The 14744-nt window shown below is 38.7% G+C and overlaps 1 protein-coding gene across 1 annotated transcript in view; it reads right to left on the bottom strand.

The window, feature by feature from the left end:
* Nucleotides 1–844: 844 nt before the first annotated feature.
* NLRP3 (NLR family pyrin domain containing 3) overlaps nt 845–14744 on the bottom strand; it is a 51934-nt gene continuing 38034 nt past the window's right edge. Inside the window, exons 9-11 of the mRNA XM_057709232.1 lie at nt 6321–6491; nt 5646–5816; nt 845–1362 (exon numbers count right to left, since the gene is read on the bottom strand). Coding sequence (XP_057565215.1) covers nt 1263–1362; nt 5646–5816; nt 6321–6491 — 442 coding nt within the window. The 3' untranslated portion in view covers nt 845–1262. The remainder of the gene's footprint in view (nt 1363–5645; nt 5817–6320; nt 6492–14744) is intronic.

Genomic DNA, 14744 nt, shown 5'->3' with positions numbered 1-14744 from the left:
TTTTGTTTCCCACACATTGTGACATGCAGGCTTCTCTTTAGTTGTGGCACGCTGACCCGAGAGCGCGCAGCTTAGTTGCCCCACAGCATGTGGGATTTCAGTTCCCTGACCAGGGATTGAGCCCACGTCCCCTGCATTGGAAGGTGGATTCTTAACCACTGGACTACCAGGGAAGTCCCTAGAGGCTACTCTACACTTTGCTAAGCAGAGGTCTGGATGACTCATTTGAAATTTTCATCCTGAACAATTCCACGTGGTTTAAAAGTTGCTCCATATGTGGAGATGTAATTAATCAATAGGTATTAATGATTTAATGCTATGTGAAGTGTAGTAGATGAAATGCTCCTGGAATAAGATAAATTCAAGATAAGTTCTTATAACTGATGGCAAAATGCATTTTCTACATAATACTTCTGTTTATGAATATAGGTTCCATCTACTCTAAAACTTTTCTTTGCATGATTTTCAAACTCCTGTCCTACCAGAGTGGAATTTCAACCATCAGAGTTAGGGTGAGGCATTTTTTTCTCCTTATTCATTACAACTAAATCATTTGGCAGAGAGATTTTTTAATACACAAAGCAATTTAATTTATCTTTAGTAGTTTAGATAAATAAGTAAAAAGATTCCTAGGTACCCTCTCTTAAAATTAAGGAAAGGAAAAATTTAACACAATAAATACAATAAAGTTTTTCTATTTTCCAAATTTTCAACCAGCTACAATACAATAACCATGAATTATTTTATTAGAAAATAAAACTGTTCAAAAATAAAAAAATAAATAAGTTGCTGCAACAAAATTGCAACATAATATATAGTTAACTCATTCTGTTATGGTCAGTTAAGAGAAAGATGGCAGGAGGGATGATACAGTCAAAAGTAAACAAAAAAGAGGGGGGGAATATAGGAGAGAAAGGAGAGTTAGAGTAAAAAGAGAAAATGAAAGAAAAAGTGCTTTATTGAATGAGTTAGTTACATAAGGTCACCAAGAGGAACACATCCTCTGACTGAGGCACTGTGATGAGAAATGCATCATTTGATGATTTTATGGCCCTGGTGTCTTCATCCCAGGGGTAAAGGAGATGCTCATACTCTCTAGGCAAAGGCACCATCAGCAAGTTTCCGCTCTCTTCCTCACTGGACCAGAAGAATCACAGAGTGGTAGTCTTAACCCTGATGGTGGAGTGCTCACTACCACTTGTCCACACCCAGATGGCAGGGAGAGCAAAGAACATTGGCATCTGGCAGCCCTGCTTCCTCCACTACCGAGAGGGCTCAAAGACAATGGTCAGCTCAGGCTTTTCTTCTTGAAGTCTTTCTAATGCATGTTTCGTATCATAATTGAAATACATTCCATACAACCTGTAAAAGCAAATAGCCTTGGATTATACACTTCAAATAAGCACTTTCAGAGTTTTTGGCTTTAAAAATCTCATCTCCTCACTTCTAAGCTTTCCAATGCTACACTTCATCCAAATGTGGTTTCTGTTATATTTTTAACCTTCCAGTTAGGAAATGTTTAAAACATGCAAATGTAGAGAGAATAGTGTAATGAATCCCATTTCCCAGGTGTGATAGTTAACAGCTCATGGCCAATCTTGTTTCATCTATCACCTACCCACTCCTCACATCGGTGAATTATCTTACACATAGCAGTTCATGCATCTATAAATATTTCAATGTGTAAAACCAAACAAAGACTTTTAAAGCATAACCACAATGCTGTTATCACACCCACAAAAGTTAACAATAATTTCTAAATATCAATATATATCCAATTAGTGTTTAAATTTCCTCAACTGTCTGATAAAATTTTTATATCATGTTCATTTCATCAGGAGCCATATAAAGTTCACACATCAGGGACTTCCTAGGTGGCACAGTGGTTAAGAATCCACCTGCCAATGCAGGAGACACGGGTTAGATCCCTGCTCCAGGAAGATCCCACATGCCATGGAGCAACTAAGCCCATGCACCACTATTACTGAGCCTGCGCTCTAGAGCCTGAAAGCCACAACTGCTGAGCCCATGTGCTTCAGCTACTGAAGCTCACACGCCTAGAGCCTCTGCTCCACAATAAGAGAAGCCACTGCAATGAGAAGCCCGCGCACCACAAAGAAGAGTAGCCCCAGCTCGCTGCAACTAGAGAAAGCCCGTGTGCAGCAACGAAGACCCAACGCAGCCAGTAAATAAATAAATAAATAAATAAGTTCACACATTGGGAATTCTTTGGCAGCTCAGTGGTTAGGACTTGGCGCTTTCACTGCAGTGGCCCAGGTTCAACCCCTGGTGGGTGGAGCTAAGATCCCCCAAGCCTCATGATGTGGCCAGAAAAAAAAAAAATCCACACATTGTAATTGCTTGGTATGCCTCTCAAGTTTTCTTTGATGTCAGTTCATCCTCCTCTTTTTTTAAAATGTCTCTTTCAACTTAACTAACAAATCACACCATTTGTCCTACATCATTTCTAATCATCTTGATTTGGCTATGTTATGGACTGTTTGTGCTCCTTCCAAATTCATATGTTAAAGCCCTAATCCTCAATGTGATGGTATTTGGAGATGGGGCTTTTGGGATATAATGTGGGTTAGATGAGGTCATGGGGGCGGGTCTTCATGATGGGATCTGTGCCCTTATAAGAGATACCAGAGCGCACACTCTCTATCTCTGTCTCTCTGTCTGTCTGTCTCCCTCTTTCTGTACCACATGAGGACACAACAAGCCCGGAAGAGAGCTCTCACCAGAAACCAAATCAGCCAGCGCCATAATCTTGGATGTTCCACCCTCCAGAACCATGAGAAATCAATGTCTATGACATGTTTAAGGCACCTAGTCTATGCTATTTTATTATGACAGCTGCAGCTCACAAGACAGGTTGACTGCATCCAGGGATTCCCCAGTCTATTTCAAGCCTGTCCCTCATTTACAGAGTGTCCTTCAGGGCTGGGTCAATGAGCCCACATACAGCAATTTCCCCAGCTTCATCCTGACCAATAATTCCTTTTGTTCCTTATTTCTCTTAGCTCTGGAAATGGCTTTTCTTGCAACGAACATGTTCCACTGTGTTCACACAAGGATACAAAGCTGATCTGAACTTCTGTTTATTTAAATCTGTATTCCAAATGGTTCTCAGCCTTGAGGCTATGGATAAGGATGGAAATTTCTGGGCTGATAGAATTTATAATCTTGGGGTAAGATTTAGATAATAAACAAGAAAATGGTATAGCATATATGACGATGGTCAACACCAAGGAGGAAAATAAGCAGAGAAGAGGAAAGGCATGCTGGGTTTCTATTTTCAGTAGGATGATTAGAGTCAGACTCACAGAGAAGACCTCTGAGCATAGAATTTAAGGATGCACAGAAATAAGCCATGTGGATAACAAAGGGGGGAAGTTTCAGGCAGAGGGAACAGCAAGTGTACTGTTTCAGAGGTGACAGTATTTTGAAATAGCAAGGAGACCAGTGTGAGTGAAGCAGAAGGAACTAGGGTTAGAAGATGACTTTGCAGAAACAGCAGAAGCCAGATCACGTGGGGCCTTAGACATTGCCATGAGTTTCTGGCTCTTAACTTTTTCTTTTCTTCAGATTTTTATTGGAATATAATTGCTTTATAATGTTGTGCCAGTTTCCGCTCTACAACAAAGTGAATCAGTGGTATTTATACATATACCCCATATCCCCTCCCTCTTGAGCCTCCCTCCCACACTCCCTATCCCACCCCTCCAGGTCATCACTCATCATCAAGTTGATCTCCCTGTGCTATGCAGCAGCTTCCCACTGGCTATTTTACATTTGATAGTGTACATATGTCAATGCTACTCTCTCACTTCGTTCCAGCTTCCCCCTCCCCCCAGGTACTCACGTCTGTTCTCTACATCTGCATCTTTATTCTTGCCCTGTCACTGGGTTCATCAGTACCATTTTTTTAGATTCCATATATATGAGTTAGCATACTGTATTTGTTTTTCTCTTTCTGGCTTACTTCACTCTGTATGACAGACTCTAGGTCCATCCACCTCACTACAAATAACTCAATTTCATTCCTTTTTATGGCTGAGTAATATTCCATTGTATATATGTGCCACATCTTCTTTATTCATTCATCTGTTGATGGGCATTTAGGTTTCTTCCATGTCCTGGCCATTGTAAGTAGTGCTGCAACAAACATTGTGGTACATGTATCTTTTTGAATTATCATTTTCTCAGGGTATATGTGTGGCTCTTACTTTGAATGTGATAGGAGCATGTTTGTAGGAGTGATATGCTCTGACATGTTTTAGCTACACCCTCCATCTACAATGGTAGGTGCAGAGTAGCCTGGTAGAATGCCACCAGGACAATCCAGGCAAGAGATGGCAATGGCTTGAACCAGGGTAGGAGCCATGAAGCTGGCAAAAAGTGGTCAATGAGTGGGCATGCTGTGAAAGCACAGTTAACAGAACATGCTGATGGACTGGACACGTGCATAAAGAAAAAGTGGTGTCAAAGATGACACTAGGATTTTTTTGACCTGAACAATTCAGACTGAGTTATCATTGACCAAGATAGGGAAGAAGCAGATTTTAAACAGAGGGAAACAGCACAGGTTTGGATTTGGACATGTAAAGTTTGGGAGACTATTAGATATCCAATGAGAAAGGTGAGACAAGTATTTGAATACGGAGTCCATGGAGGTATGAACTGGAGGAAGGGGCACAGCACATATGTGATAAAACCAGAAGACTAGATGACGTACACAAGGGAGAAAGTGTAGAGGAGAAAAATTAACCCAGTGATTGAGTCCTGAGGGTTCAACATGTAAAGATCAGAGTGACAAAGGGATGCCAGAGGAGACTGAGCAGAAATAACCCACGCAGTAGGAGAAAATTCAGAGGAGAGTGTGTTGATCCTAGTGTCAAGTAAAGGAGATGTCTTCAGTGGAGACTGTGATTGTCAGGGCTGACAGACGTTATGAAACTAACCAGGAAGCTCTTACTAGAGAGGTATGTGCACCTCGGTGGTACCATTGATGATGGAAGGGAGCCAATGGTCCCAACACCCTGATGATAGGCCAAATTTTATGGAATTTCTAAACTTGATGTTTTTGGAGCACTTTCTATTTACAAATTCTCAGAAACAAGACCAACAACACCCCCATGGAAATTCTCAGAAACAAGACCAACAACACCAACACCATGCAAGGACCTTTGCAATAAGGATGACTTATAGATGGGTCTAGTTCTACAAAGTACAATACCTTGCCTAGAAATATGAGGGTGAGTCGAAAATTATCCACACTCTGGCTGTAGAACTCCTGTAGAAATGCTACAGCCAGAGTGCAGATAATTTTTGACTCACCCTCGTGCAATTCTATTTGGCTACTTTCACTGGGACTTGTGTTTCTTTCAGGAATATGGATGAAAGGTCTTTTCACACCCAGCTGAATCTTGATTATTCCAAATGTCTGGACGAAGTTGAATATGTAGTTCACGACCATATATTGTGTGTGTGTGTGTGTGTGTGTGTGTGTGTATTTATCTGAAACGGGCCCAGGCCCAGCCTCATCCAGAATGCAAATGAAGCCATCCTGGATTTTGGAAACTGGTCAACTTTTCCTTAACATTATGAGCCCTGCCACACAAATCTCTGCAGGGCACACTTACTTCAGGTTTTTCAGGAGGCAGCCCTGCTGTTTCAGCACTTCACAGAGTAGCATGACCCCCAGATCATCCAGGTCATTATTGCCTAGACTCAGCTTTTGCAGGCTCTGGTTAGAAGTCAGAAGTGTGGAAAGATCCCAGCAGCAATGTGACGTGAGGCTGCAATTGTCTAATCTGCAAGAAAGAAGGTGATTTAAAGAAAATATCCTCTTATTTATCCCCCACAGGTCTCCCAGATCTTAGCCTGTAATACTTCAAATGCAGGAAAAACACAGGATTAGCAAGCTTGGAACTGCCTTATGTGCTGAGGGTTATTCTTCTCTCCTCTTCAGGTGAAAATATTTTTTCCAGTCTCCTGGATTGTTTAGATCAAATTAGTAATGGCAGTTTATGAAATGATTCTTCCCAAATTCTGTGTCTCCCCCCAAATTTTCCTAAAACACTAGTGCCATACCACCCCCCACCTCTTTTGTAGTAGAGAGATTTATGGTGAAAGGAACCCAGTATTTACCTTTACACCATCTAAAAGTACTACTCTTCCCAGTCCCACAATCCTGTAAGAAGCCAAGCCCTAGACAGACTCTCAAATATAGATTATCTCATCATCATTCCCCCAAACTACCCCCTTCCCCATAGCCACAATGCATTCCCATCACTGTAATAAGCTAAGAGACTTACTCCAACACCTGAAGCTTGCAGTTGGGGTGTAAGAGTCCCTCACAGAGTCGCTTGATCCCCATGTCTCCAAGAGCATTGCCCCGTAGGTAAAGGTGCGTGAGACTCTGGTTTGTGCTAAGCACTGAGGATAGAGCTAGACAGCAACCTGACGTAATGCCAGAATTCACCAACCTGAAGAAGGAACAGGGAGAAGAAACCTCAATGCTCAGCCTTCCTTGGACATTGCACAGCTGTCTCAACACAGGAACTTCATTTTATCTGAAAAGTTTCATCCTTCAACTTAAAGGTCAGTATCAATAGCCAGCATCTTGGATACAGTCAGAGATAGGCCAGAGCCTATCTCTGGCCCCATAAAGGAGACAAATGATGTCTTAGCAGATGCTTTCCTGGGATCAGCAGAAGAGACAGAGCAAAACTGATCCAGACTCCCTCCGCATTCTTCCTTCTTCTTACACATATTCCCTCTGGCCATACATGTTCCTCACTACCACTTCTTCAAAAAAGACATCCCAGATTGTCTCTTACTAATAATTCTCATTATTATTATATTAACACTGCAGAAGTTAATATACCTACCTTATTTGATTCTTATATCAACCAGGCAAGATGCCAGTTCAGCTGTAACTATTGAATATTTTTTACAGATTAGAAAGCTGAAGCTCATCAAATCATGTGTTTCTCTTAAGGTCAAATAGAGAGTATTTGGTAGAGAGGGGACTCAGACTTATACCTTCTACAGCCATTCCCTGCTCTGTTGCCCCTTCTGTCCATTTCATGCTACCTTCTGCATTGTAAAGGGCCTCTCAGAACATAAAGCCCTAGGCTTGCATTATACTCAATGGAACTAAGATTTTTCTTGTACTACTCTTGGGTCAAGTTGAGCATATACTATCACCCAACAAAAGCATAAGGGCTCTGAAATAGTGAGCTGTGTCACTACCTGCATAGAAGCTCAGAGGGCAGTATACAGTATACAGAAAGTTACATATGCCAGGCCTTCAACAATGCCTTAACTTAAGAATATCTCATGCAATCACATTCCTTTCTTAATAATCACATGTTTTTAAGTTCTACCGTGTATTAGAATCAGAAAAAGTAAACATACAGAAAGAAGTCATTCAGACAGTGTAGCATGAACAGATGACAAAAAGGAAACAGAAGTACTTATCCATCCACTGGTCTCCATCTTCCCAGTCAAGGATGAATCACGACAAAAAAGACTGAGTAAGCAAGACAAAGAGGGAAATAAAGCCCAAGAGGAATGAGCAAAACAACTGAGTTTTTCTGGTGGCTCAATGGTTAAGAATCTGTCTGTCGACACAGGCAACACGGGTTCAATCCCTGGTCCAGGAAGATCCCACATGCCATGGAGCAACTAAGCCCATGTGCCACAACTATTGAGCCTGTGCTCTAGAGCCTGAGAGCCACAACACAGAGCCCACGTGCTGCAAGTACTGAAGCCCGCACACCTAGAGCCCATGCTCTGCAACAAGAGAAGCCATGGCAATGAGAAGCCTGCATACAGCAACAAACACCCAACACAGCCAAAAAAAAAAAAAAAGAAAAGAAAAAACAAAAAACAACAACAACAACTGAGTGGTTTATAGTAAATTCTTATCTCCAGCTAAGGTGAATTTTACCAGAAGATCTTTAATGAAAATGCAGAAGGGATTTTCAGGATTCCTGGTTATCATAGACTGAAAGGTTGTAGTCCTCCCCCCCGCAAATTTCATACATTGAAATCTTAACTGTCAATGTAATGGTATTAGAATATGGGGCCTTTGAGATGTGATTAGGTCTTGAGGGTGGAATCCTCATGATGGCATTAGTGCCCTTATAAAAGAGACCCCAGAGAGTTGCTTCACCCCATCACCACGTGAGAATATAGCAAGAGTGTCTGTATGCAAGCCAGAAAGAGAGTCCTCACCAGGAACCAGGTGATCTACAGGCACCTTGATCTTGGATTTTCAGCCACCAGAACTGTGAGAAATAAATGCTTGTTGTTTGAGCCACACAGTCTATGGTATCTTTGTTATTGCAACCCAAATGGACTAAGACACTGGCAAAGATGAAGAGCATTCCAGAAGACTAGAGATTGTCATGAAAAAGGAAAAGAAAGAATATTTTGAAAGTTACAGAATAGTAAGCTTTACCACTATTTCCAGAAAAGGGCTAGAAAGTATTATGTCACAGGTATTTGAGGAGAAGTACACAGTGAAGTGGCAGCAATTACAAGCAGATAGGGTGGTTTTGTTAAGAAGTCACATTGGGATTATCAAAATGTTGGTAACCACTGAGACTGAGGGATAGATTCCTAGACTACATAACGAAATGTTTAGAAAATCAAACAACCAAGTCCTACCAACCAGTCCACTAGCCAACATCATATATCTTGGCTTCATCCAATCCATTCAACTCAGATCCACATGTACTGAACATAGATATCTTGCCATGTATTATATTGTTATTGATATTTTTAAAAATTTACTGAGGATATGCCTTATGTCACAAAAATGTCTCATAAAGAAAACTGAGGAAGAAGATTTAACATTCATTGAGTATCTACTAACTGCTTGGCTGTGTGATGATGATGTTAAATAGGATTATCTCATTGAATTATTACAAAACCAAGATGCAGGTGTTGTTTTTATCTCTGTTTTTAAATAGAAAAACTGAGGATCAAAGAAATTAATTGAAGATTAAGAAGGAGCTTTTTTTTTTATTATTATTTTTTTGGGGGTGCACCAAGTTCAATCATCTGTTTTTATACACATATCCCCGTATTCCCTCCCTTCCTTGACTCCCCCCCCTCGAGTCCCCCCCACCCTCCCTACCCCAGTCCTCTAAGGCATCTTCCATCCTCGAGTTGGACTCCCTTTGTTATACAACTTCCCACTGACTATCTATTTTACAGTTGGTAGTATATATATGTCTGTGCTACTCTCTCGCTTCGTCTCAGTTTCCCCTTCATCCCCCACCCCCTCCCATACCTTGAGTTCTCCAGTCCATTCTCTGTATCTGCGTTCTTGTTCTTGTCACTGAGTTCATCAGTACCGTTTTTAGATTTCGTATATGTGAGTTAGCATACAATATTTGTCCTTCTCTTTCTGACTTACTGCACTCTGTATGACAGATTGTAGTTCTATCCACCTCATTACATATAGCTCCATCTCATCCCTTTTTATAGCTGAGTAATATTCCATTGTGTATATATGCCACATAGAAGGAGCTTTTTCAATGGATGGTGAGAATAGGAGAGCAAGGGTAATCCTCCAAGCAAAAGGAAAATGGTATGCAAGGTTGAGGAAGGGTGAAAGAGTGGGCCAGGTTCTTAGAACTAAGAATTAATTCAGTATTACTCAAAACAGTGAAGGGTGTGGTAAGCCAGAAGGAAGGAGCAGTGATCTAGAGCTGATCAGGGATAACTCTGTGTGCCAAGCTAAGGTATACCAAATTTACTCTGACTTCAAAGAGGAATGTAGTTTGAAGGCTTTTTGAGCAAAAGCCCAGTGTTACCAAATTTGCATTTTAGAAAATTTCCTCCAGTGTTATATAAAAGAACGATGAGAGGCAGAGGGAATTCAGAGTAAAAACAAAATTAGAATTATCCTCTGTTTACTTGTCAGCCCTGTGGAAAGTCCCACTATTCAACAAGGCAGAATAGAGAGGGCAAGAACAGGACAAAGGAGAGGGGTGGGGAAAAAGTTACAAGAAGTAAATAATTTTGCAAATGCTTCATATGTGATGCTTGTGTAATACTATGAAAGGGCCAGGGGCAATACGCAGCCAAAGAGAAAGGCCTAAAGTTTAAGAAAAGAAAATTTGGCTATACCTAACAAAATATAAAATGCCTAAAAGTTTTACCTCATTAATTCCACTTATAGATATCTGTCTCAAAAGAAATACTTACATATACATAAAGTTGTATATATAAATATACTTTCTCCAGAGTTATTTGTAATAGTGAAAAAGAAAAAAGTCACACAAAGTTTCATCATTCAATGAGCAGCTAAATATGTTACTATAATGCATACTAGGGAGCATTATGTCAAAATCTGTAGATTTGTATATACCAGCATGGCAATGTGTCCACAATAAATGAAAAAAGCAAATCATGGAAAAATATTCACATGATTCCAGTTTGGACAGAGTGTTATGGTTGAATTGTGTCCTCCCAAATTTCATATGTTGAAATCTTATCACCCAGTACTTCAGAATGTGAGCTAACTTAGAAATAGGGTCATTGAAAGTGCTTTTAATTAAGATGAGGTCATTTATTTAAGCCCTAATCCAATATGACTTATATCCCTATAAAAGGGGGATAAATAAACACAGACAGACACACACCAACACAGTGAGAACACCATGTACAGATGAAGGCTAAGATTGAGGTGATGCATCTACAAGCCAAGGAATGTCAATGGTTGCCAGTAAACCACCAGAAGCTGGAAGAGAAGTATGGAACAGGTTCTTCCTCATAGCTCGCAGAAGGAACAAACCCTACCAACACCTTGATATTGAAATTTTAGGCTCCATTACTGAGACAAAATAAATTTTGTTTGGAACATTTTAACAATAGCAGAATACATATTCTTCTCAAGTGCATGTGAGATATTTTCTAGGATATATCATATGTTAGGCCACAAAACAAGTCTTAGCAAATTCAAGAAGACTGAAATTATACCAAGTAGCTTCTCTGACCACACTGGTATAAAACTAGAAATCAGTAACAAGAGGATAACTGAAAAACTCAAGAATACATGAAAATTAAACAATGCTCTTCTGAACAACCAATGGATCAAAGAAGAAATTACAGGGAAAATAAAATATCCTGAGTAAAACAAAAATTAAAAACAACATACCAAAACTTATAAGATGTAGCAAAATCAGTTCTAATGGGAAAGTTTCCAGCTATAAATGCATATATTAAGAAAATTTAGATATCTTAATTAAACAAGCAACTTTACACCTCAAGCAACTAGAAAAACAGGAATAAATTAAGCCCAAAGTTAACAAAAGTAAGGAAATAAAAAAGATTGCAGCAGAAATAAATAAAATAAAGAACAGAAAAAAATAGAAAAAATTGCAAAGAGTTGGCCCTTTGAAAATATAAACAAAATTTACAAATCTTTACCCAGAAAAATCAATAAAAAAAGAGAGAGAACCCAAACCAATAAAATTATAAACAAAAAAGGAGGCATTAAAACTGATATCACAGAATTATAAAAGATCATAATAACTGCTAAAAACAACTATAACCAAATGGACAACCTAGAAGAAATGGAAAAATTCTTAGAAACATACAAGCTACCAAGACTAAATCAGGAAGAAATAGAAAATCTAACCAGACCAATTACTAGTAAGGAGATTGAATCAGTAATCAAAAAACTCCCAACAAAGAAAGGCCCAGGACCAGATGGCTTCACTGGTAAATTTTATTAAACATTTAAAGAAGAATTAAGACCAATTCTTCTCAGACTCTTCCAAAAATCAAAGAGGAGGGAACACTCCCTAACTCATTTTATGAGGCCACAATTACCTTGATACCAGATAGGACACGGTAAGAAAAGAACACCAGAGGCCAATTTCCTTGATGAATATAGATGTAAAAATTCTCAACAAAATACTAGTAAACTGAAGTCAGCAGCACATTATAAGAATTACGCACTATGATCAAGTGGAATTTATCCCTGGGATGCAAGGATAGTTCAACATATGCAAATCGATCAATGTGATACATCACATTAATAAAATGAAATAAAAAATCATATGACCATCTCAGTAGATGCAGAAAAAGCATCTGACAAAATTCAACATCCGTTCATGACAAAAAACTCTTAAGAAATTAGGTATGGAAGGAAAATACCCTATCATAATAAAGGCCATATATTACAAGCCCACAGTTAACATCATACTCAATGGTGAAATGTTGAAAGCTTTTCTCTATAACCAGAAGCATGACAGGAGTGCCCACCTCCCTTTCCCACACTCCTATTCAACATAGTACTGGAAGTCCTAGTCAGAGCAATCAGGCCAGAAAAAGAAATAAAAAGCATCAGAATTGGAAAGGAAGAAGTAAAATTGACTCTATTTACAGATGACATGATTTTGTATAGAAAATCCTAAAGATTCAATCAAAAAAACCTGTTAGATCTAATCAACAAATTCAGTAAAGTTGCAAGATACAAAGTCAACATACAAATCTCAGTAGCATTTCATGCAATGCTGGTAGTATAGTGGTGAACACAGCTTCCTTCCAAAAGTCAGCAGCATTTCTATACACTTATAAAACATTATCTAAAAAAGAAATAAAGAAAACTATCCCATTTACAGCAGCATCAAAAATAATAAAATACTTAGGAAAAACAATCAAGGAGATGAGAGACCTCTGGACTGAAAATTATAAGGCAATTGGTAAAAGAAACTGAAGAAGACACAAACAAATGGAAAGATAACCCTTGTTCACGCATTGGAAGAACTAATATCAAAATCTCCATACTACATGAAGACATCTACAGATTCAATGCAATCCTCATTAAAACTTCAATGGAATTTTTATAGCAGAAAAAACACTTCTAAAATTTATATAGAACCACAAAAGACCCAGAAGAGCAAAAGTAATCCTGAGAGAGAAGAATAAAGCTAGAGGCATCATACCTCCTAATTTAAAACTATATTATAAAGCTATAGTAATCAAAATAGTATGGTAGTGGCATTAAAAACAGACAATAGACCAATGGACAGGATCAAGAGCCCAGAAATAAACCCATGAATATCCAATAAACATATATTTGACAAAGGAGCCAAGAATACTCAATGGAGAAGACAATCTCTTCAATAAATGGTGAAACTAGACCCCTTTCATACACTACTCAGAGAAATCAATTCAAAATGGATTAAAGACTTAAATGTGAGACCTAAAACCATAAATCTCCGGAAGAAAATATAGGAAACAAAGCTCCTTGACATGGGCTTAGTAATAATTTTTTTAATATGACACCTAAAGCATTAGCAACAAAATTAAAAACAAAACAAATGGGAATACATAAAACTAAAGCTTCTGCATAGCAAAAGAATAATCAACAAAATAAAAAGGCAACCTACAGAATGGGAGAAAATATTTGCAAATCACATTTCTGATGATAGATTAATATCCAAAATGTATAAAGAACTCATATAACTCAAAAGCAAAATAATAATAATAATAATAATTCAATTGAAAAATGGGCTAAGGGCCTGAATAGATATTTTTCCAAAGAAGATATATGAATAGCCAAGAGGTACATGAAAAGATGTTCAATATGACTACTCACCATGGAAGTGTAAATTAAAACCACAATGAGATAGTACCTCATGCCTGTTAAAATGGCCATCATCAAAAAGATAACTGATAACAAATGCTGGGGTGAATGTGGAGAAAGGGAACCTTTGTGCACTGTTGATGGGATAGTAAATTGGTACACCCACTACAGAAAACAGTATGGAGGATTCTCAAAATCTTAAAAATAGAACTACCATATGATCCAGCAGTCCTACTTCTGGATATATATCCAAAGGAAAGGAAATCGCTATCTCTAAGAATAAGAAATCAGTATCTCAAAGAGATACCTGCACATCCATGTCCATTGCAGCATTATTTACAAAACATGGAAACAACCTAAGTGTCCATAAACAAATGAATGGATAAAGAAGATGAAGATGTAAGATAGGTAGATAGATGACATAGGTATAGATAGCTACAATGAAATACTCTTCAGCCATAAAAAAGAAAAAAATCTCGGGCTTCCCTGGAGATGCAGCGGTTAAGAATCTGCCTGCCAGTGCAGGGGATACAGGTTCGAGCCCACATGCCAAGGAGCAACTAAGCCCGTGCACCACAACTACTGAAGCCTGCGCACCTAGAGCCCATGCTCTGCAACAAGAAAAGCCACGGCAATGAGACGCCTGCACAACACAACAAAGAGTAGCCCCCCGCTCTCCACAATTACAGAAAGCCCATATGCAGCAACAAATACCCAGTGCAGCAAATAAATAAATAAATAAATCAGTAAACACATTTATTAAAGAAAAAAAACAAAAGAAAAAAATCTCTCAATTTGCAACAACACGGATGGACCTTGAGGGCATTATGCTAAGTGAAATAAGTGAGACAGAGAAAGACAAAAACTGTATGATATCATTTACATGTGTAATTTAAAACAGAAACTGAAACAAAAAACTCAAACCAAAGTCTTAAAAAAGAGACCAGATTTGTGATTACCTGAGGCAGGTGGGTGCAGGGGGGCAGGGGTGGGGGGGTGGAGGGTGAGAACTGAATAAAGGCATAAACTTCCAGGTATAAGATAAATAAGTACTGGGGATATAATGTATACCATGATGACTATAGGTAACACTACTATATGGTATTTTTGAAAGTTGCTAAGG

The sequence above is a fragment of the Hippopotamus amphibius genome, chromosome 15 (genome assembly GCF_030028045.1).
Source record: "Hippopotamus amphibius kiboko isolate mHipAmp2 chromosome 15, mHipAmp2.hap2, whole genome shotgun sequence".
Lineage (NCBI taxonomy): Eukaryota > Metazoa > Chordata > Mammalia > Artiodactyla > Hippopotamidae > Hippopotamus > Hippopotamus amphibius.
Note: the sequence above shows the minus strand (reverse complement) of the source record. Positions and strands in the feature narration are given on the sequence as shown.